The 23,289-nt window shown below is 50.5% G+C and overlaps 1 protein-coding gene across 4 annotated transcripts in view; it reads right to left on the bottom strand.

The window, feature by feature from the left end:
* The window catches only part of cntln (centlein, centrosomal protein), a 104,460-nt gene that overhangs the window by 27,990 nt on the left and 53,181 nt on the right, over positions 1-23,289 (bottom strand). For all 4 annotated transcript variants that reach the window (XR_014740942.1, XM_084687153.1, XM_084687152.1 and 1 more), the window contains 8 exons: positions 21,783-21,883; positions 18,628-18,728; positions 15,840-16,357; positions 12,024-12,183; positions 11,440-11,509; positions 10,943-11,151; positions 5,367-5,552; positions 3,603-3,700 (listed from right to left, as the gene is read on the bottom strand). Coding sequence is in view for 3 of the 4 variants with exons in the window: in XM_084687153.1 (XP_084543279.1) it covers positions 3,603-3,700; positions 5,367-5,552; positions 10,943-11,151; positions 11,440-11,509; positions 12,024-12,183; positions 15,840-16,357; positions 18,628-18,728; positions 21,783-21,883 (1,443 nt within the window). In the remaining variant the exon portion in view is untranslated. The remainder of the gene's footprint in view (positions 1-3,602; positions 3,701-5,366; positions 5,553-10,942; positions 11,152-11,439; positions 11,510-12,023; positions 12,184-15,839; positions 16,358-18,627; positions 18,729-21,782; positions 21,884-23,289) is intronic.

The following is a 23,289-nucleotide window of genomic DNA, read 5'->3' on the forward strand; positions in this document are numbered from 1 at the left end:
GTCTCCTCCTCTCTCCCCCAGTCTCTCCCCCTCCCTCTCTCCCCAGTCTCTCCCCTCCCTCTCTCCCAGTCTCTCTTCCTCCTCCTCTGTGTTGACTGAAGGAGGGTGAGGGGAAGTGCCTTGCCACAGGGTCTCCACGGTGCCTCCCTGATGCTAATGGCAATTAGCCCTATAACATTTATCTTCGACAGAACCCAGAAGACCCCCAAACAGAACAGGATGAAACAGGAGGAGGAGGGGGGATGTGTGGAAGTTCTTGAAGGAGTGTCTGATGTGAATTTAGGAGTGAATAGAAGAGTGGGAGAGAAAGACCGAGACAGAGAGGTAGAGAGAGTCAGACAGAGAGACAGAGGGCTAGAGAGAGACAGACAGAGAGTCAGAGGGCTAGAGAGAGACAGAGAGGTAGAGAGAGTCAGACAGAGAGACAGAGAGGTAGAGAGAGACAGAGAGGTAGAGAGAGTCAGACAGAGAGACAGAGGGCTAGAGAGAGTCAGACAGAGAGACAGAGGGCTAGAGAGAGACAGACAGAGAGACAGAGGGCTAGAGAGAGACAGAGAGACAGAGAGAGTCAGACAGAGAGACAGAGGGCTAGAGAGAGACAGACAGAGAGACAGAGGGCTAGAGAGAGACAGAGAGGTAGAGAGAGTCAGACAGAGAGACAGAGAGGTAGAGAGAGACAGAGAGGTAGAGAGAGTCAGACAGAGAGACAGAGGGCTAGAGAGAGTCAGACAGAGAGACAGAGGGCTAGAGAGAGACAGAGAGGTAGAGAGAGTCAGACAGAGAGACAGAGGGCTAGAGAGAGACAGAGAGGTAGAGAGAGTCAGACAGAGAGACAGAGGGCTAGAGAGAGACAGAGAGATAGAGAGAGAGTCAGACAGAGAGACAGAGGGCTGAGAGAGACAGAGAGGTAGACAGGTAGAGAGAGAGACAGAGGGCTAGAGAGAGACAGAGAGGTAGAGAGAGTCAGACAGAGAGACAGAGGGCTAGAGAGAAACAGAGAGGTAGAGAGAGTCAGACAGAGAGACAGAGGGCTAGAGAGAGACAGAGAGATAGAGAGAGTCAGACAGAGAGACAGAGGGCTAGAGAGAGACAGAGAGATAGACAGGTAGAGAGAGAGAGAGGTAGAGAGAAAACATTGTAAGCATTATGTGCCTTCTCTGTTGTTCTGTATTTACAAATAGTAATTGAGACTTTAAGTGACACAAACAAGGAGTATGTGTTTGTGTATGCAGGTGTGTGTGTGTGTCCATGTGTCTGTGTTTAAAACAAAGCAAGCATAAACTACAGGAGCGAGACAAACACAACAGTGTGTGTGTGTGTGTGTGAGATGAAAGAGCGGGGCTTCATAAATAAGACAGTTGCATGGAGACGGATATTGACTGAGGACACGTTGGCGCACTTTGAAAATCCCCTTCTTCTCCTTCTCCTCCTCCTCCCTCCCTCGCTCCTCTCCTCTCCTCCTCCCTCGCTCCTCTGCTCCTGTAAAGCAGGACTAGTCCGGGGCAGAGGAGCGCCTACCCAGATGTATATTTCAGAGACGTCTAGACATGCTTTTCATTCTGAGCAGGGTCCCTCTGAGGAGAGTGGGAGGCAGGGATGGAGAGGGAGCGTGTGTGTGTGTGTGTGCACATGTGTGCGTGTGGGAGCCCTGGAGACGTAATGCTGTCGTGGAAACGGAGAGAGGGATCTCCGCTCTGTCGGAGTGTGATCCTGGCGTCTCTGGTCACAGAACACCATGGTCGTGTGATGGTACACACAGGAACACTCTCCTGCAGGTGTTAATGACGAGGGCAGGGGGAGGAGGGAGGGAGGGAGGGAGGGAGGCAGGGAGGGAGGGAGGGAGGACACTGCACAGTAACAGGCTACACTACAAAGACTTCAACATGTTCCACTGCAGCTGAGAGCCTCTACGTGAGTGAGAGTGCTACCCAAACACGACCATCGATGAAATAGAAGAGCTGGAAAATGATTAATGGACAAAGGGATGAGGGGAGGCAGGGATACGGGGAGGGAGGGATGAGGGGAGGGAGGGATGAGGGGAGGGAGGGATGAGGGGAGGGAGGGATGAGGGGAGGGAGGGATGAGGGGAGGCAGGGATGAGGGGAGGGAGGGATGAGGGGAGGCAGGGATGAGGGGAGGGAGGGATGAGGGGAGGCAGGGATGAGGGGAGGGAGGGATGAGGGGAGGGAGGGATGAGGGGAGGGAGGGATGAGGGGAGGCAGGGATGAGGGGAGGGAGGGATGAGGGGAGGGAGGGATGAGGGGAGGGAGGGATGAGGGGAGGCAGGGATGAGGGGAGGCAGGGATGAGGGGAGGGAGGGATGAGGGGAGGGAGGGATGAGGGGAGGGAGGGATGAGGGGAGGGAGGGATGAGGGGAGGCAGGGATGAGGGGAGGGAGGGATGAGGGGAGGGAGGGATGAGGGGAGGGAGGGATGAGGGGGTTAGACAGGTCTCCAGCTCCTCTTTGTCTGAGATGTTAGATCAGAACAGAGAGATGAGAAGGACCAGCTTTCTGACTGCTGCACTGATGGCTACTGTGTGAGGACTGATGGGGGGGACAGTCATTAAGGCCTGTGTAGACCCCTCAGGGTGCGGGGGCAGGGGGGCGGGGGTCAGGGGGCAGAGCAGGGGGGGCGGGGGTCCAGGGGCAGGGGTCCAGGGGCAGGGGGGCAGGAGCAGGACAGGTTTTTTGGTGTCGCGAGAGGAGATGATCCTTCCTCCGGCGCACACACCCGATCAATAACCCGGCTTTGATCACAGCACACTGCCTTTCGTCTGTGCACGCTGGCAGCGTCACACACACACACACACACACACAGTAGAAGGGATCCATGCAATGCTGGAGTGCAGCAAACAGAGCTGCCACATGGTGGAATCATCAGTTCAGATGAGAAGAACAAGAGAGAGAGAGAGAGAGAGAGAGAGAGAGAGAGAGAGAGAGAGAGAGAGAGAGAGAGAGAGAGAGAGAGAGAGAGAGGAAGGGGGGAGAGGAGGGGAGAAGGAGGGGGGTGTTGATAAGAAAAGAGGGAAAGAGAAAGACAAACAGACAGAGATAAAGATATATACATATACATATATACATATATATATATATATATACATATATATATATATATATATATATATATATATATATATATATATATATATATATAGAGAGAGAGAGAGAGAGAGAGAGAGAGAGAGATAGTGAAGTAAAGAGAGACAGATGGAGATTAAGAAATATATATATATATATATATATAGAGATATAAAGATAAAGAGATGGTCGATATAAAGTGAGGCAGAGAGAGAGATACAAAGACAGTGATATATTGAGAGTATATATCAAGAGATAGAGAGAGGTAGAGAGAGGGAGGAAGAGAGAGAGAAGAAGAGAGGTAGATACCGGAAGAGAGATATAGAGAGTGGTAGAGAGAGGTGAAGAGAGAGAGACAGAGAGAGAGACAGAGATAGGAAGACAGAGAGAGAGAGAGAGACAGAGAGAGGAAGACAGAGAGAGACAGAGAGAGAGAGAGAGAGAGAGAGAGAGAGAGAGAGAGAGAGAGAGAGAGAGAGAGAGAGAGAGAGAGAGAGAGAGAGAGAGAGAGAGAGAGACTGACTTTTCCAGCAGCTTCCTGTGTGCGTCCTCCTTTTCCTCCAGCTGGCCTCTCAGGACTCTGTTAGCAGCTGTCAGCCTGGACACCTCCACACCCAGAGCCTGCACACACACACACACACACACACAGGGAGGGAGGGAGGGAGAGTCAGGGTGGATGACAGGTCCCTGACAGGATGGAGGGTGTCATGCACTAGAGATGACATCTCAGCTGAGATGTTACTTTACAGTGTGTCTGGTAGCTGAGATGTTACTTTACAGTGTGTCTGGTAGCTGAGATGTTACTTTACAGTGTGTCTGGTAGCTGAGATGTTACTTTACACTGTGTCTGGTAGCTGATATGTTACTTTACACTGTGTCTGGTAGCTGAGATGTTACTTTACACTGTGTCTGGTAGCTGAGATGTTACTTTACACTGTGTCTGGTAGCTGATATGTTACTTTAGACTGTGTCTGGTAGCTGAGATGTTACTTTACACTGTGTCTGGTAGCTGAAATGTTACTTTACACTGTGTCTGGTAGCTGAGATGTTACTTTACACTGTGTCTGGTAGCTGAGATGTTACTTTACACCGTGTCTGGTAGCTGAGATGTTACTTTACACTGTGTCTGGTAGCTGAGATATTACTTTACACTGTGTCTGGTAGCTGATATGTTACTTTACACTGTGTCTGGTAGCTGAGATGTTACTTTACACTGTGTCTGGTAGCTGATATGTTACTTTACACTGTGTCTGGTAGCTGAGATGTTACTGTACACTGTGTCTGGTAGCTGAGATGTTACTTTACACTGTGTCTGGTAGCTGAGATGTTACTTTACACTGTGTCTGGTAGCTGAAATGTTACTTTACAGTGTGTCTGGTAGCTGAGATGTTACTTTACACTGTCTGGTAGCTGAGATGTTACTTTACACTGTGTCTGGTAGCTGAGATGTTACTTTACACTGTGTCTGGTAGCTGAGATGTTACTTTACAGTGTGTCTGGTAGCTGAGATGTGGTTACTGTAGGCTGTGTGGTAAATACAGAACAGGCCTTGACTCTAACCACCTACTCAGTGTTAAAACTATCTAGCACTTCTGATCCTTCATGTCTATGTGCTGTACTTTTTATATGCACTATGTATACAACATCCCATCTGTGTTTGACAAAGGGACACATTGAGATTATTCCAGAATAGTGTCAGTAAATTCTTATTTTCTGTATCACCCCCGCCACACCCCCAACCCCCCTCACCCCCACACACACCCCCAACCCCCCTCCCCCCCACACACACCCCCACCACCAATCCCAGAGGAGGGTGAGGACATGCTAGCCTGTGATCAAGGGGCTGATGGATATGTGGGTGAACATCTTGTCATGTCTCTGGGGGAAATCTAACTACTACCACCGTAACTATGTCTGACAGCACACACACATGCACACACACACGCACACACACACTTCCCAAAGGCAGTGTTCCCTCTTCACCTCTCAGTCCTCAGTCACCTAAGATGACATGTCAGGTGTGTGTGTTCTTGTGACAGCAGCAGGAAGGCTGGCTCCACTAATGAGCCACTGATAACGTTAACGGAGTTGTCGTGGCGACTCCTGGGACGAGCGTTGCGTGTTAAACACAAACACACAAAGCATAGAGATCAAGAGACCGACTGGAAACAAGGTTACCTTTGAAATCGCTTGCTCACCCGCCTCCTTCTCTCCCTCCCTTTCAATCTCTCTCTCTCTCTCTCTCTCTCTTTTTCTCACACACACAGACACACTCTCCCTTCCTCACCTTGAGTCTGGTGTTGAGCTGCTTGACCCCCCCCTCCAAGGTTAGGGGGGCTGTGGAGGATGGGGGGGGGGGTCCCTCGGGGGCCCTGGTGGTGACTGGGGGGGTGGGGGTCTGCCTCCACTTCTCCAGCTCCAATTCCAGAACCTTCTTCTGGTGCTCCACACTGGCCAGGTCAGAGGTCAGCTTCTACACACACACAAATACAGAGAGAGAGACACACACACAGACACACAGAGTAAACTGCAAGGTGGTAGTACAGAGTAAGTAGTATTGTGTATCTCTGTGTGTGGTGTGTTTGTATGAGTGGTGTGTGTGTTAGATTAAGATTTCCCTTTTTATGCTAATTAAGAGAGTTGATGCGGTTGCCCAATTGACGGGCTCTAATTCACTGCTGTGATTGGCAGGAGTAATAGAACCACCCCTCCAGAGAAAGAGGAGGGGAGAGAGGATAGAGAGAGGAGAGAGAGGAGGGGAGAGGTGATAGAGAGAGGAGAGAGAGAGGAGGGGAGAGATGATAGAAAGAGAGAGAGAGGAGGGGAGAGAGGATAGAAAGAGGAGAGAGAGAGGAGGGGAGAGATGATAGAGAGAGAGGAGGGGAGAGTATCGAGAGAGAGAGGAAGGGAGAGAGGATAGAGAGAGAGAGGAGAGAGAGAGTAGGGGAGAGAGGATAGAGAGAGAGGAGAGAGGATAGAGAGAGAGGACAGAGAGAGGAGGGGAAAGAGGATAGAGAGAGGAGGGGAGAGAGTATCAAGAGAGAGAGGAAGTGAGAGAGGATAGAGAGAGGAGGGGAGAGAGAGTAGAGAGAGAGGAGGGGAGAGATGATAGAGAGAGAGGGAGGAAGGGAGAGTGTATCGAGAGAGAAAAAGGGAGAGAGGAGGGGAGAGAGGATAGAGAGAAAGAGGAGAGAGAGAGGAGGGGAGAGAGGATAGAGAGAGAGAGGAGAGAGGAGGGGAGAGATGATAGAGAGAGAGAGAGGAAGGGAGAGAGTATCGAGAGAGAGAAGAAGGGAGAGAGGAGGGGAGAGAGGATAGAGAGAGAGCGAGGAAGGGAGAGAGTATCGAGAGAGAGAAGTAGGGAGAGAGGATAGAGAGAGGAAGGGAGAGAGGATAGAGAGGAGGAAAGAGAGGATATAAAGAGAGAGGAAGGGAGAGAGGTTACAGAGAGGGAGCAGAAAGAGAGAAAGGGGAGAGAGAAAACAAGCAGAGTGAATAAAAGACAGATGAGAGTGTGTGAGAGAGTCTCGTGTAGTAAACCGTCTAAGCTTCCTTCCTCTGCAGCCCATGGTATCAGCCACAGTAAACACAGTAAACACCTCTGTGAAGCGTGTTCATGTGGACGGAGTAGCAGAACAGATCACTCTGAGGGTCTGCTGTCTGTCTGTCTGTCTGGGTGTCTGTCTGGGTGTCTGTCTGGGTGTCTGTCTGGGTGTCTGTCTGTCGGTCGGTCTGTCTGGGTGTCTGTCTGTGTGTCTGTCTGTGTGTCTGTCTGTCTGGGTGTCTGTCTGGGTGTCTGTCTGGGTGTCTGTCTGGGTGTCTGTCTGGGTGTCTGTCTGTCTGGGTGTCTGTCTGTCTGTCTGGGTGTCTGTCTGGGTGTCTGTCTGGGTGTCTGTCTGGGTGTCTGTCTGGGTGTCTGTCTGGGTGTCTGTCTGTCTGGGTGTCTGTCTGTCTGTCTGGGTGTCTGTCTGTCTGGGTATCTGTCTGGGTGTCTGTCTGTCTGTCTGTCTGTCTGGGTGTCTGTCTGTCTGGGTGTCTGTCTGTCTGGGTGTTTGTCTGTCACAGCAGACACACACACACACACAGGAAACCACAGAGTCCCCAGGCTGTGTCTCAGCTCTGCATACAGAGAGCTGATATCCGTTTGCCTGCCGACACCTTTTAATAGAAGCTCCCATGTTCTGGGTTTTCTGCTGCATGAACACACACACCACGTCACATGATACTTGAGCGGAGAGAGGGGGGGGGGGGGGGAGAGAGAGGGAGGGAGAGAGAGAGAGGGAGGAGGGGAGAGAGAGAGGGGGAGAGAGGGGGGAGAGAGAGAGGGGGGAGAGAGGGAGGGAGAGAGAGAGGGGGGAGAGAGAGAGAGGGAGAGAGAGAGGGGGGGAGAGAGAGAGAGGGGAGGGAGAGAGAGAGGGGGGAGAGAGGGGGGAGAGAGAGAGGGGGGAGAGAGGGAGGGAGAGAGAGAGGGGGGAGAGAGAGAGAGGGAGAGAGAGAGGGGGAGAGAGAGAGAGGGGGGGGGAGAGAGAGGGAGGGAGAGAGAGCACATCACCCGTGTACTGAGAGTGGCATTGATGCCACTTCCTGTAAGACAGGCTTTGATTTCAGGGGTTGCTGAGAGACATGACACTGACACTACCCTGATGTATCACTGCACCATTAGGCCTGTTGCTCTCTCTCTCTGCTCTCTCTCTCTCTCTGTCATCACCACCACCATCTCTCTCTCTGCTCTCTCTCTCTGTCATCACCACCACTCTCTCTCTCTATCCTGTGGTGCATACAGAGTTGTTAGCAGGATAAATAACAAGGGGATGTATGAGACTCCTGAAATAGACCAGACATATCCGGAACCTAGCCGCACACACACACACACACCTTCCCATAATCCTTTGGTAATCCAGCCCTCTTACATCCAGAGTAGGAGGGGAGTTGGGGGTTTATCCACACAAGGCAAGGGGGGGGTATTAGACCCAGATATATGAGGAGGTAACCTGGCGCGCCCCGCCTGCCTCGTTAGGCTCTGCATGACTCCCAGGTTTCCCAAAAAAATGAGATTACAACATCACGCATCACCTGTCACCAGGCAGAACTCAGATTATAACTCCGCTGCCACACCTTCAAAGGGAGGAGGAGGAAAAAGAACAGGTGGAATGAATTGAAAGGGAAAGGAGAGAGAGAGAGAGAGAGAGAGAGAGAGAGAGAGAGAGAGAGAAGAAGAAAGAACTAAGAAAAAAAACAAGTCCCCAACTAATTGTGCTTGGTTTGACATGGCTCCCCCTCTCTCTCTCTGCTGTAGTCAAGAGCAGCCATCACACCCAGCCTGCTGCCAATTACCCTGAGGACAGATATACTCTGTAGCAGGTTTGTACATGTAGTGTGTGCGTGCGTAAGAGGTCTGACAGTCATTTGTAGACGTAGTGTTTGTGTGTGTGTGTGTGTGTGTAAGGACAGTCTGTAGGGACAGAGTGGCAGCTGGTGATTGATGAGACCCTGACTGATGTCACCAGGCTGGAGACCATGGTCCTCTTAGATACCTCCCTCTCTCATCCCTCCCTCCCTCCATCTCTCTATCATCCCTCTTTCCCTCTCTCTCTCATCCCTCTCTCATCCCTCCCTCCCTCCCTCCATCTCTCCCTCTCTCCATCCCTCCCTCTCTCATCCCTCCCCCCTCCCTCCCTCCATCCATCCCTCCCTCTCTCTATCATCCCTCTCTCCCTCTCTCTCTCATCCCTCTCTCATCCCTCCCTCCCTCCATCCCTCTCTCATCCCTCCCTCTCTCTATCATCCCTCTCTCCCTCATCCCTCTCTCCCTCTCTCATCCATCCCTCTCTCTATCATCCATCCCTCTCTCATCCCTCCCTCTCTCCATCCCTCCCTCTCTCCCTCCATTCCTCCTTCCCCGTCTACCTCTATGACACTGTCATCCTGCCTGGTCACATGACTCCTGCCTCAGAGGCACCAGTCTGAGCCAATTAGAGAGCAGGAGGAGAGAGGCAGAAGGCCAGCCAGACTTCCAGCAACCTTCTGCCCTCTAGGAGGGGAGAGGAGCATGTGTGTATGTGCATGTGTGTGTGTGGTGTGGTGTGTGTGTGGGTTTGTGGTCCAAGTGTAGTTGGAACAACTTTCTTGACGTTTGTGGCATAAATACTGCAGTAGTGCAGACAAACAGGAATACAACTATTCTTTCGCTCATTCCCTCAGTGTGTGAGCGTGTGTGTGAGCGTGTGTGTGAGCGTGTGTGTGAGCGTGTGTCATTACAGGTGTAGCTTTGTCGAGGAGCCTTCCTAGTGCCCTGGCTAGTGCAGTGTAGGACCTGAGACATGGGGGCCACTTCCATAGCTATGGGCTGTAAGGCTGAACTCTGACCTGTCTGCACACACACACACACACACACACTCCTCATCAGGACTCCAGGCTGTGAGAGCGTGTGTGTGACAGGAAAGGATTGTTTTTGGGCCTGTTTTGGCTGGCTGGGTGGTGAAAGAGGCCCAGGCAGTGTGTGAGAGAAAGAGAGAGTGTGTGTGTGTGTGACAGGAAAGGGTTATTCACTAGACGAGGAAGCAGCTAAATCATTGAGTGCTTTTCTGCTCAGGTGTGTGTACACAGGTCTGAAAGTCTACAGCATCTGTGTGTGTGTCTGTGTGTGTGTGTCTGTATATATATTTTTTTTTGAATGGTTGGAGATTTTTTTTTTTTTTTTTAGTTTCAAAGGAAAAGTTTGCATCTTTGATGAGGACTCTACTGTACTCTGCTCTGTTTTACTCTAATTTAGGCTTTTCTGTTTTCCTTTCCCCTATTTTCACTGTGTATGAACAAAAAAAAAAGGCTTTGAAAGGTTGATTATGTATTTTTTGGTACTTTTTTGTGTCGGGTAGTTGAAAAAAAATTGGATGATAAAGAGTATTGGGGGGGAAAAATAGTTTCGAAAGGTTGAAAAAAAGGTACGTTTATGGATGAGACAGAGGGAGTCAGTGATGAGGACATGAGAACAGAGACATTCATGATCCTCCATGGCCATATGAGGGAGATGTTGGAAATGGTCGGTGTCAAAAAGGATTCCTGGGGAATGTGCTGTGTATCTATAGTGTCTTTTTGTATTAATGTACTCATATGACAAGGCTGAAGATGCACTTGTTCCGGGAGTACAACGGTACTTAGGAATGATTTGCTGGACCTGATGTTAGTTTCCTCCATGAAAACAATTACTCTTATTGAGGGACTTGATGCTCTTGTTGGTTAGCTGTAACTTCTTGTACTCACTGTGAATTATATTATTGTTGCTTGCTTTCCTACAGGTACAGTCAAGCACTTCTTGAGGTTCATGTTGTTTTGTTGTAACTTGTTTAACTACATGCTCTTATGTTTCTTCCCATTGGCGCTTATCTGCTTTTCACGGTTTGCTTCATGTTTTGGCTGCCCACAATGTTTTGGAGGCTGTCTAGTTGTTATGATCATTGACCTATGCTCTTTTGTAAAGCTCTCTCTTGGAAGCTGCTTTGGATAAAAGCGTCTGCTAAATTAATACATGTAAATGTAAATATGATGTAAGGTCCAGTTACCTGCGTGACACTAAAACAGGTGTAGTAATGGCTACTTTTTACTTAAGTATTATTTTTATTTATTATTTAATGTTTATTTCAGGCGCAATGGCCCATACACAAAAAACATTACATACAAGATACATTAATCTACTTATCTTAAGTATGTCAGAGGCCACACTTCTTTACTTTAACTTGAGTGGAAAGGTGTAGTCAGCACTTCAACTTTGAGTCTTTTTAAACATGACTGTACTTCTACTTGAGTGAAGGATATGTGTACTTTTGCCATCTCTGTGTGTGTATAGGTGTGTGTGTGCAGTCGTACCTGAGCCAGCAGCTGGCTGCTCTTCAGTGTGTGTGTGAGGAGGCTGGTGGAGGAGGTGAGGCTGGTGTTGCTGTGGAGCAGCTCTGCTGTTCTCCTCCTCTCCTCCCTCCTGCAGGCCTGCAGCCTGGAGACACGCTGCTGGAGAGACAACACCAGCCAGCTCCTCTCTCTCCTCTCTCTCCTCCCTCTCCTCGCTCTCTCACTAGGCCCTGGCAACAGGAAGCACACAGGGTGTATGTGTGTGTGTGTGTGTTTGGGCGTGTGTGTGTGTGTATGTGTGTGTGTGTTTGAGTGTATGTGTGTGTGTGTGTGTGTGTATGTGTGTGTGTGTGTATGTGTGTATATGTTTGAGTGTGTGTGTGTGTGTATGTGTGTGTGTGTTTGAGTGTATGTGTGTATATGTTTGTGTGTGTGTTTGGGCGTGTGTGTGTGTGTATGTGTGTGTGTGTTTGAGTGTATGTGTGTGTGTGTTTGAGTGTGTGTGAGTGAGTGTGTACCTGAGGTGTGGCGTTGTGTTCTGGTTCCTTCTGCCGGCTCCGTTGTCCCGGCGTCTGTGTATCTGTATGTCTGGAACAGAGGGTTAACTGCAGAACGGCTCAGACAGGGATGGGGCGTCTCCACGGCGACGTGTTACAGGTGTTCGCTAATTTACCTCAGTCGACAAGACAGGAGCCTTGTGATCTCACCCCCACTCCCGCTCCCTCCCCCTCTCTCTCCCCCTCCCCCTCCCTCTCCCTCTCTCTCTCCCCCTCTCTCTCTCCGAGCATCACATCCCAGACCGCCCCCAGGAAGGTGCAGGTTTGATCCTCAACAGCAACTTTGGTTTTGTGACACGCCACTGCACTGTCATGTGATGAGCTGGGCGGAGCCAGGGGGCTAGGGGCATCACACACACACACACTCTCTCTCTCTCTCTCTCTCTCTCTCTCTCTCTCCTTTCTTCTCTCGAACAGGACACTCGAGGGGCTGTATACTGTTACCTCCCATTTCATTTCTCTGGTTAATTAACACGGTGACTGTATTGGATTTCATCAGCTGCAGTGTCTGCTGGTGGGCTAGATGTGGATGTAACCAGACCCACCTGGTCAGGGCTGTGGACGGCATGGGGTCTCCTGGTCCGGTCTCCAGGGGCATGGGGTCTCCTGTTCCGGTCTCCAGGGGCATGGGGTCTCCTGGTCCGGTCTCCAGGGGCATGGGTGTCCAGACTGTCAGAGAACCCACGCCCATCACTATCATCATCACTACACAGAGAGAGAGAGAGAGAGAGAGTGATAGAGGGAGGGAGGGGGGGGGAATAGGGAGAGGGAGAGTGAAGGGGGAGAGAGAGAGAGATGGTGTGGTTAACATCAAAAGGCTGTAAGAACATAAAATCAATGTCTCAGTCAATTTCCTGGATATGAGTGTAAATGAACTGAACGGAACCACAAGAGTGCCTCCCTCCCTCCCTCCCTCCCTCCCTCCCTCCCTCCCTCCCTCCCTCCCTCCCTCCCTCCCTCCCTCCCTCCCTCCCTCCCTCCCTCCCTCCCTCCCTCCCTCCCTCCCTCCCTCCCGGCCCTGGCACACAGGGTGTGTGTGTGTTTGGTGTTAGTGTGTGAGTGAGTGTGTGAGTGTGAGAGCATCAGCATGTATGAGTTATTCTTTGGCCTCATTAGTGACCTGTGACAGACATGTCTGAATGCTGGCTGTGACGAGGCATGTCTGACACACACACCCCTCTCACACACACACACACACACACACACACACACTTCTCACCCCACACACACACCAGTTATCGACAGTGACCTTTGACGCTGACATGGAAGTCAGTGGCATTTACGATGAGGCTTTATTAACACAGGGAGGAGAGGACAGTGTGGTAACTCTCCATGGTCATTTCTCTCTCCCCTCTGTGTCTCTCTCTCTCTCCCTCTGTCTGTGTCTGTCTCTATCTCTCTCTCTCTCCCTCTGTCTGTGTCTGTCTCTATCTCTCTCTCTCTCCCTCTGTCTGTGTCTCTGTCTCTCTCCCTCCGTCTGTCTGTCTCTGTCTCTCCCTCTCTGTCTCTCTCTCTCCCTCCGTCCGTCTGTCTGTCTCTCCGTCTGTCCGTCTCTCTCTCTCTCTCTCTCTCTCTCTCTCTCTCTCTCTCTCTCTCTCTGTGTCTCCCTCCCTCCCTCTCTCTCTCTCTCTCTCTCTCTCTCCCTCTGTCTGTCTGTCTCTAGTCTCTCTGTCTCTCTCTTTCTCTCTGTCTTTCTGTCTCTCTCTCTCTCTCTCTCTCTCTCTCTCTCTCTGTCTCTCTTTCTCTCTTGCCTGGAGGCTAGTGTGTATTTGTGTCACTTCAGCAATTCAGTTGGACATTAGAGAGAGAAAGACAGAGAGAGAGAGGGACAGAGACACATGCACATTTCATACAACTTTAATCCTCTGGTCACACTCACACACACACACACACAATCAAGACATTAGACAGAGGCCCCAGTACAGAAGGATTTAACTGTCCAGAGCTGAACTGACAGGAGCTTTAAGTAAGACATCTCTCTTATTCTCTCCCTTCATTTATGAACTCTCTATCTCTTCATTTAGACATTCTCTCTCCTTCTCTCCCTTCATTTAGACATTCTCTCGCTCCCAGAAATCCCTCTAAGTCTGTCTGTTGGGTGATGGTATTTGAGCTGTTTATTAACCATAGAGTGATTACCTGAGTACCACCACCCTGCTACACACACACCCTGGACCGAACTGGATGACACAGTATAGAGAAAGAGAGGGAGCGAGGGAGGAAGAGAGGGAGGAAGGGAGGGAGGGAGGGAGGGAGGGAGGGAGGGAGGGAGGGAGGGAGGGAGGGAGGGAGGGAGGGAGGGAGGGAGGGAGGGAGGGAGGGAGGGAGGGAGGGAGGGAGGGAGGGAGGGAGGGAGGGAGGGAGGGAGGGAGAGAAACAGAAGTGAATGCTAACAGTGAATGAAAGGAGTGAGTGTGAGTGGGACAGATAAATATCAGTTCCTGCAGCCAGGGTTGGAAATCAAATCATTCCACCCATCATTCCACCACTGTCTCAGTGGCTTCTGCATAAAACATACATGAAATAATGAGTGTGGATGGTTGTTAATTTAGAGGGTGTTTAACAGCTTGTAGACATCTGCTTCAGAACCGAGCAGGGTCATTCAACATTTATCTAACTAAATGAAGGAGGAGAGCGGGGGGGAGCTGTGAGTGAGTGTGTGTGAGTGTGTGTGAGTGTGAGAGGGGTGGGGGGTTATGCACATCTTGATAAATCTGCATGTCACTAAATAACCAAACGGACTACTGTGTGTGTGTGTGTGTGTGTGTGTGTGTGTGTGTGTGTGTGTGGGTTGGGGTCCTTAGTGCTGTCATGGGGAAGGGGTGTACATGGGGGAGTGGGGGGAGAGTGAATATGCAAAGAACCAGTAAATTAAATCAACCTGCCAAACTGTCAGAGAGAGGGAGGAGGGGAGGAGGAAGGGAGGACGGAGGGAGGAGGGAAGGAGGAGAGAGGGCCTGGTGTCTGGAGATGCTCTCTTTAGAGGGGGAGAGAGGAAGGAGAGGAGAGGAGGGAGAGAGAAGGGAAGAGGCAAAGAGAGGCAGGTAGAGGTAGAAAGATTGGTGAAAATAGCCATATAGAGGCAAGTGGAGAGGCAGGTACAGTCAGGTGGAGAGAGGCTGATAGAGGAAGGTGGAGAGAGGTAGGTAGAGGCAGGTGGAGAGAGGCTGATAGGTAGAGGCAGGTGGAGAGAGGTAGGTAGAGGTAGGTGGAGAGAGGTAGGTAGAGGCAGGTGGAGAGAGGTAGGTAGGTAGAGGCAGGTGGAGAGAGGTAGGTAGAGGCAGGTGGAGAGAGGTAGGTAGAGGCAGGTGGAGAGAGGTAGGTAGAGGCAGGTGGAGAGAGGTAGGTAGAGGCAGGTGGAGAGAGGTAGGTAGAGGCAGGTGGAGAGAGGTAGGTAGAGGCAGGTGGAGAGAGGTAGGTAGAGGCAGGTGGAGAGAGGTAGGTAGAGGCAGGTGGAGAGAGGTAGGTAGAGGCAGGTGGAGAGAGGTAGGTAGAGGCAGGTGGAGAGAGGTAGGTAGAGGCAGGTGGAGAGAGGTAGGTAGAGGCAGGTGGAGAGAGGTAGGTAGAGGCAGGCCCTAGGCCCCATCACAGGCCTCCCTGCCCAGCTGAGAGGGGGAACATTCTGCATGTAAATCCAGTCAGTTCTGAGCAACACGTCCCAGGACACCTCACTGGCTCTGACAGGACTTTACCCTCTCCCTCTCCCCCTCCCTCCCCCTCTCTACCTCTCTCTACCTCTCTCTCTCTCTCCATCTTCTTCAAGCAACTGAATACCAAATAGACGGCCGCAAGGAATTCAATCAGCCATTTGCTTACACTTTGCATATGCAGCTTGTCCCTTCAGAGGTGTAACTACCCACACAGCCCCCACCCCCTCACCCCCCCAAAGAATAATGAGGGGGGAGACCAAGCATGTGTGTGTGTGTGTGTGTAAAATGTGTTGGCGTGTGAATGCTCGTGAGAGTACCTGCAAATGAGTGTCTTTTTGTGAGGTATGCATGTGTGCATGTGTATACGTGTGTGAGCGTGTGTTATGTGTGTGTGAGTGTGTGTGTGTAATGTGTTTGTGTGCACGTATGCGTCTATGTGTGTGTGTCTCTGTGTGTGTGTCTATGTGTGTGTGTCTCTGTGTGTGTGTGAGAGTGTGTGTTTATGTGTGTGTGTCTATGTGTGTGTGTGAGAGTGTGTGTTTATGTGTGTGTGTCTATGTGTGTGTGTCTCTGTGTGTGTGTGAGAGTGTGTGTTTATGTGTGTGTGTCTATGTGTGTGTGTGAGAGTGTGTGTTTATGTGTGTGTGTCTATGTGTGTGTGTCTCTGTGTGTGTGTGTCTCTGTGTGTGTGTGAGAGTGTGTGTCTCCTACCTGTCTCCGCTCATGTCCTCCCACTCCTCCTTAGCAGGGCTGTGTCCTGGTCTGCTGACAGTCTGGTTGCCCCGGAGACGAGCTGCTCTGAATATCCTGACCTTGCCTGCGCCCGCTAGCCCGCTAACGCTTACCCCCCCCAGCGCCCTGGCTGGTCGTCTGCCCGGCTGCCCTGCTAGCGGTGCTAGCCCGGTCTGTGCGTGGTTCCTCTGGTAGTCCCTGGCCGCCCTCAGGACCCCCACCTCCTGCCTCAGCCTCAACAGCTGCTGCCTCAGCCTCACAGCCTCCTTCCTGGAGCTGCCCTCCCGGGCCTCCAGAGCCTGGGCTTCGAGGCGGTGCCTCTCCCCCAGGGCCTCGGCCTCGGCCTGGGCTGCCTCCTGCCGGGCGAGTCCCTGGCTTCGTAGACGGCCTACGGTGGCTTGGAGCTGGCGGAGGTGGCGGGTGAGGGTGTGGTTGGCCTTGCGGAGGTCTTCCTTTTCCTCCTGCAGACTCTCCATCTGCCTCTCCAGAGCCTCCATCTGCAGGGAGACAACAGAAACATTCACACCCATTCAACTGAACAACTAATTCATGAAGCTTATGTGTATGTATGTATGTAAATGTGAGGGTGAGTGAGGGTGTTTGAATGCGTGAGTATATGTTTATTTATTTATTTCTCATTTATTTCAGGGACAATGCAGACTGATCAACAGCAAAAACTAAGTGTGCCAGAGTTAGCCAGAGAGTCAAATTTTCATCTGCTGTCCCCAGCCAGATGTTTAAAGGCAGCCTAAAATTACAAAATATCAAATAACATATGGTTAAAATAAGTCAGTAAACAAATTGAGTGTGTGTGAGTGTGTGTGAGGGTGTTTGAGCGCGTGTGTGAGCACATGTGTGTGAGGGTGTTTGAGTGCGTGTGTGAGCACACCAGATCCATTCTGAAGCGAGTCAAGAGGCAGTAAGTAAAGACCTCTTACTGCTGCCTCCACCCCCACTCTGCCTCCTTCAATACACACACACACACACACACACACACTCACACTCTGTCACCCATGACTAAACGGAAAGAGAAGCTCTTAGTCTCTTTGTTAGATCTTGAGTGTAGACTGTTAAAGTGTGTGTGTGAGTGTGTGTGAGTGTGTGCGTGTGTGTCAGTGGCAGCCTGCTGGGTTTGTACCCCTAGGCTATCTCTGTCTCTGATTGGGCTGTGCCCCCCGGTTACACAAGGCAACCACTCACACAACATTAGACGCCTTGAAGTGGAGGTGGTGAGGGGTGGAGACACACCCAGCTTGAGCAGGGAAACCTGTCTGAAGACAGGCGCGCACACGCACACACACACGCACACACACACGGACACACACACACACACACACACACACACCCTCTTTTTCTGGGCATAAATTAGCACTGTTGTTTCCTGTCTGCTGTAACATGCAATGAGCTGTGTGCCGTTCACTACTAAAGGCGATGACAGTCTCCATAACACAGCCATCTGGCAGACACACACACTGTCTGTCCCTGTGTGTCTGTCTGTCCCTGTGTCTGTCTGTCTCTGTCTGTCCCTGTGTCTCTGTCTGTCCCTGTGTCTCTGTCTGTCTCTGTCTGTCTCTGTTTCTCTGTCTGTCTCTGTCCATCTCTCTCTGTCTCTCCGTCTGTCTCTGTGTCTCTGTCTGTCTCTGTGTCTGTCTGTCTCTGCCTGTCCCTGTGTCTCTGTCTGTCCCTGTGTCTCTGTCTGTCCCTGTGTCTCTGTCTGTCCCTGTGTCTCTGTCTGTCTCTGTCTATCTCTCTGTCTGTCTCTGTGTCTGTCTGTCTGTCTGTCTCTGTGTCTGTCTGTCCCTGTGTCTCTGTCTGTCCCTGTGTCTCTGTCTGTCCCTGCGTTCAGTCTGTCTCTGTCTGTCTCTGTCTGTCTCTGTGTCTGTCTGTCTCTGTGTCTGTCTGTCTCTGTGTCTGTCTGTCTCTGTCTGTCCGTCTCTGTCTGTCCGTCTCTGTCTGTCCGTCTCTGTCTGTCTCTGTGTCTGTGTCTCTGCCTGTCTCTGTCTGTCTCTGTCTGTCTCTGTCCATCTCTCTGTCTCTGTCCGTCTCTCTGTCTCTGTCCGTCTCTCTGTCTCTGTCTGTCTGTCTGTGTCTTTGTGTGTCTCTGTCTGTCTCTATCGTTCTCTGTCCGTCTCTGTGTGTCTCTCTCTCTCCTTTGTGTCCTTATCATATGCCAGCCATGATGGAATCATCTGCTCCAAATTATTGTGGAACACTTTGATTCCCCCGTTAAACGCTTCCCTGTGGTCCCTGTCGTCAGCATGCTGCCATGGTGGCTGGATGTAGCTATTAGCACACTGTTAGCAACTGTCTCTCTCCATCTCTCTCTCTCACTGTCTCTCTATGTACCCCCCCCCCCCCCCTATCTTTCTCTCTCTCTCTCTGTGCCAATCTCTCCCTCTCTCTCTGCTGTCAACATCCTTTCCAGGGTCAGAGGAACAGACACTAGAATAGAACAAGGTTTTTTTCTTCCTGGAACAACTGTAAGAATCAAACATATTATCCTATTTAGGAATTACACATAAAACGGTGCTTTTTCTCCAAATTAATGTTCAAAAAGATTTTTTTCTTTTTTACTCGCACATCAATCCAAGCTGAACAATAATCCTCTCCTTAAGGGCTATTCTATGACAATCAAGTCTCTTTAAAACATTTTAATATTTTCCTCCATTTAGTCACTCGATCACATCTTGTTCTTTAGTCCAAGTTTCATCCTGTCATTTCCTCATCAGAGATGACAGAGCACTTAGAGTGGCTCTGCCAGCCGTACCTTTCTCTGCCACCGTCCCTCTCCGTCTGGGGGGGGGGAGGGGGGGGAGGGAGTGCTGGTCCTCACCTTCTGCTCTCTCTCTGTCAGTCTCCTGAGCAGCCCTGCAGAGGGAACAAAGCACAGTGTTGTGACAGCACCAATCCACTCCACAAAAAAAGAAAAAAAAGGAAGAAAAAAAGAAGAGAGAAAAAAAAAGTGTTAAAAAGGAAAAAGAAAGAGAGAAATGATTAAATCAATTAAAGACACTTAATTATGTGTCATTTCTTTTTCTTTTTTTTGGTGTGTGTAAAGGCCCTTGCTCTTGCGATCTGCACTTTTATGAATAGAGTGAGCGATTTGAAGAGGGGAACAGCCTGGGGCTGACACACAGGAACCCTGTGGAGACGAGAGTTCAGGCCTGGTCTCTGCTTCATCACAACCCACACTGGAACAGTTTGGGCCGCTGAGCCTCCAGAGACTACGACTCTGCACTCGTCTCCCAGAAAACACAGGAGGCCATGATGAATTCCCTCCTGAAATATTTGTTTTGAAAACACACAAAGACCTGATCAGAGAGTTGTATTTAGCCCTCCACAAGGACTGTTCTCAAGCCGTGTTCAAAAGACAACACACACACACACACACTCACACACACACACACACAAGGGAGTTTAAACAAACACAAGGAACTGTTTGGATCCCTTAGGAACCTCGCTGAGTGTGTGTGTGTGTGTGTGTGTGTAGCCTCCTACACCACCATGCCTCCCCAGTGGAGTCTTACATTCCAGAGACAGGTCTCTAAAGACCAGTAAAACAAAACCAACCCAGTTTGATGGAGGCTGTCCCGGGGGGGGGGGGGGGGGGGTAGGAGCCTCAGAACTGGGCCAGGGTCCACTTCTATTCACATCACCTGAGTCGGAACCAAGGAGTGCATCTTGGATCCTAATAACTTATAAAAGCCTGGATATTGTGTGACGGTGAAATAACAGATTCCAAACTGACCAGAGACCAGGTACTAGGCAGCTCTGAGCTCATCTGTTTAACAGGTACTGTGGTTCTAAGGTGCTGTGGTTCTAAGGTGCTGTGGTTCTAAGGTGCTGTGGTTCTAAGGTACTGTGGTTTTAAGGTGCTGTGGTTCTAAGGTACTGTGGTTCTAAGGTACACACCAGGACCATGTTTGACAGCCCCCCCCCCCTCTCCACTGAGCAGGAACATAACAACACCATTCTCCTCACCTGGATGCAGAAAGGCCAAACACACCAAACGATAACGAGGACAGCCTGGCCTCTGTGTTAAAGTTTCATGGCCCACAGCTGGTCAACTCATTTGTCGGATGGAGGAGAGCGAAAGCTGTAAATATTCAGAGTCCCGACACTCTAGGTCATCTGACCTTTCTGGTGTGGAGAGGTGGGGGAGAAGGGGGAGGGGAGAAAAGATGGAGGGGGAGAAGGGAGAGGTGAAAAGAGAGGAAATATAATATGTGGGAGAGACAGAAAGATAGACAGAGGGATATCTGGGTGAGAGGGGGGGAAGGAGGAAGAGAGATCTGCTCTGGAAAACTCCCGTCTCCTCTCTCCGCTTGAGACCAGCCTCTCTCTCTCCTCCCTCTCTCTCTCTCTCCTCCCTCTCTCTCTCTCCTTCCTTTCTCTCTCTCCTCCTCTTATCTTATAATATATGAAATGATCTACCGCAGTGGGTGTAATCTGTAAGAGTTAAAGTTCTATGATGTAGTCCTAATCAGGTTTACCAACCATCACCTATGTTCCATACGAGCAAACGTACAATTGATCTTGAAAAAAAAACAACCAAAAAACAATTAAAAAACTAATTAATAAACAAATAAATAATGAAGTAAGCGAGCGTAGCGTGTTTGAGGTTGAACGTCCTGAGAGGAGAGAGGTGCTGAGGTAAAGCAGGTTTGATGGGATGGAAACCTCCCCCATCCTCACCCCCCTCCACATCCCCCTGCCTCCCCCCTTTCAAACAGTCTAATCCACCAGCGCTGCTGATGATGCATTGATTGTCAATAGCAGATCGCCCGCCCACCCCATGTCTCTGGTCGCGGGGTCAATGTAAAACAGAGACGAGGACAGATTCGTTATTGAAGCGGTTAATGAACATGGATGAGAGGGTCTAGAACCACATTTAGAACCTAACCTACTGCCGAACCCAAGAACAAGTTAGAACCCAACATACCTTAGAACTACAGAACCACAGGAACCTTAGAACCACAGTTCCTTAGAACGCCAATACCACAGTCCCTTTAGAATGACAGTAAAAACGTTCCCTACCTCAGAACCTGTTAAACATAATGCTGTCTGCTGCGTATGTAGATGTCAGCTACCTACAGCTAGCCCGTTAGCCTGTTAGCGGTGTGTGTGCAGGTGTTTCAGACCTACAGCTAGCCCGTTAGCCCTTTAGCGTTGTGTGTGCACAGGTGTTTCTGAACACCTCGTTGTTTCTGTGTGTGCCTGAAGCCAAATGTTGCACTTTCTCCACAGTGATGGAGAGGAGAAATGGATAGAGTGAGGGATGGAGAGGAGAGAGGGATAGAGAGAGATGAGTGATGGGAGGAGAGAGGGACAGAGAGAGATAGATGATGGAGAGGAGAGGGATGGAGAGGAGAGAGGGATGCAGAGAGATATTAAGAGGAGGGATGTAGAGGAGAGGGATAGAGAGGGAAATGGAGTGATGGAGAGGAGAGATAGAGAGGGATGGAGAGGAGGGAGATGGAGGGATGTAGAGGAGAGAGGGATAGAGAAATAGAGAGAGATAGAGAGATGGAGGGATGGAGAGGGAGATGGAGGGATGAAGAGGGAGATGGAAGAATGTAGAGGGATGTAGAGGGATGTTGCAGGATATAGCAGGATGTAGAGGGGTGTAGAGGGATGTTGCAGGATGTAGAGCGTTGTAGAGAGTTGTAGAGGAATGTAGAGGGAGATGAAAGGATGTAGAGGGAGATGAAAGGATGTAGAGGAAGATGAAAGGATGTAGAGGGATGTAGAGGGAGATGGAGGGATGTAGAGGGAGATGAAAGGATGTAGACGAAGATGAAAGGATGTAGAGGGAGATGGAGGGATGTAGAGGGAGATGAAAGGATGTAGAGGGATGTAGAGGGAGATGGAGGGATGTAGAGGGAGATGAAAGGATGTAGAGGGATGTAGAGGGAGACTAGCCTTGGTGCTCGTCCTGCAGGTAGAGTGTCATCTCCTGGAGGGCAGCTCTGTCCGTAGCTGCCTGCACTCTGAGAACATCCAGCTGCTCCTGCAGATCAACCCTGCAGATCACACACACCATACACACAGAGACATTTACACACGTGTTTACTGTTGGCTCCCTCTACCTGTCTTTGTTTAGCTGGTAACCTTCCCAGAATGCAGCAGCTCCTCCCTCTCCTCCAGCCTGGCAAGAGAGGAGCCAGTCATTCATCTGGACATCAGAGTGACAAGCAGCAAGTCAACTCAAGGTAAGGAGATAGTGTGTGTTTGGGGATATGTGTGTGTGTGGGGGGGGGGAGGGCTACAGAAAGTGAGCGCAATTAGCTTGATTCATGCTAAAGGCTAATTAAGTAGTTTGAGGCGGCTGCACTTTCATGTTATTATTAAACCTGAAGAAGTCAGGGATACAGGGACGGGGTCCTCCGAGAGCACCTGCGCACACACACACACACACACACACACACACACACACACACACACACACACACACACACACACACACACACACACACACACACACACAGTTGCTGCCATTGTTGTTGCTGTGGTTTCAGACATCTTCACACAGAGCAGTGTTTGGGTCTCTCCTCTCACCGGTTGTTCAATTAAAAACACACAACTTTTCTCCTTGTCATCCAAATGTATAATAGTTTATTTTCTTTCTTCCAAAGACAGTGTCTACTTCTCGTTTTCTCCCTCCCTCCATCCCCTCCCTCCTTCCCCTCCCAGCCCTATGTGAATACCTCCGTCTGAATAACAGATGTTTATTTGCCGTCTCTCTGGGTCTCCGGAGCCAGGCAGAGCAGGCCTCCCCCAGGGCCCAGGGCCCAGCACTGGGAGACACAGCCTAACCCTCCCACACCCCACCACATGAACCACAGACAGATAACACCAGGGTGCCCTGGGTACCTCCACACACACACACACACACCGGAGAAAACGCGGGAGGGAGGGAGGGAGGGAGGGGGGGAGGGAGGGAGAGGGGGAGGGGGGTGTGAGGTTTTCTACTGTGCATCCTTCCGTGCTGGTAAGCAGATAGAGAGGGTCTTGTTGAAGGACGGAGGCATCACTTGACTGACGTTAGAAGACGTTTCCAGCACAATCCGTCTGCAGCAGGCAGGAGGAACAGCCTTCCGTCCAGCAGACTAGGAATCACACAGGTTAATCGACGTTTTTCTCACAGCCATTTTATTATTATTTAATTTTTTTTAAGAATTGAATTTTTTTTTCTACTGAAAAATCCAGCCAGGCTAAACCCCTCTTTATCCACCTCCTCCTCACCCCCTCCCTCCCTTCCTCTCCCTTCTGTCCTTCCCGCCACACCCCCTCCTCACCCCCTCCCTTCCTCTCCCTTAACTCCTCCCCTCCACACCCCCCTCCTCACCCCTCCCTTCTCCTCTAGTCCATCATTACCTCTAATACCTCTTGGTGAACCATGATGAAACACACCCAAGTAGCAGTAAGG

Source organism: Hypomesus nipponensis, chromosome 22, assembly GCF_054491055.1.
Source record: "Hypomesus nipponensis isolate SF chromosome 22, ASM5449105v1, whole genome shotgun sequence".
Taxonomy (NCBI): domain Eukaryota; kingdom Metazoa; phylum Chordata; class Actinopteri; order Osmeriformes; family Osmeridae; genus Hypomesus; species Hypomesus nipponensis.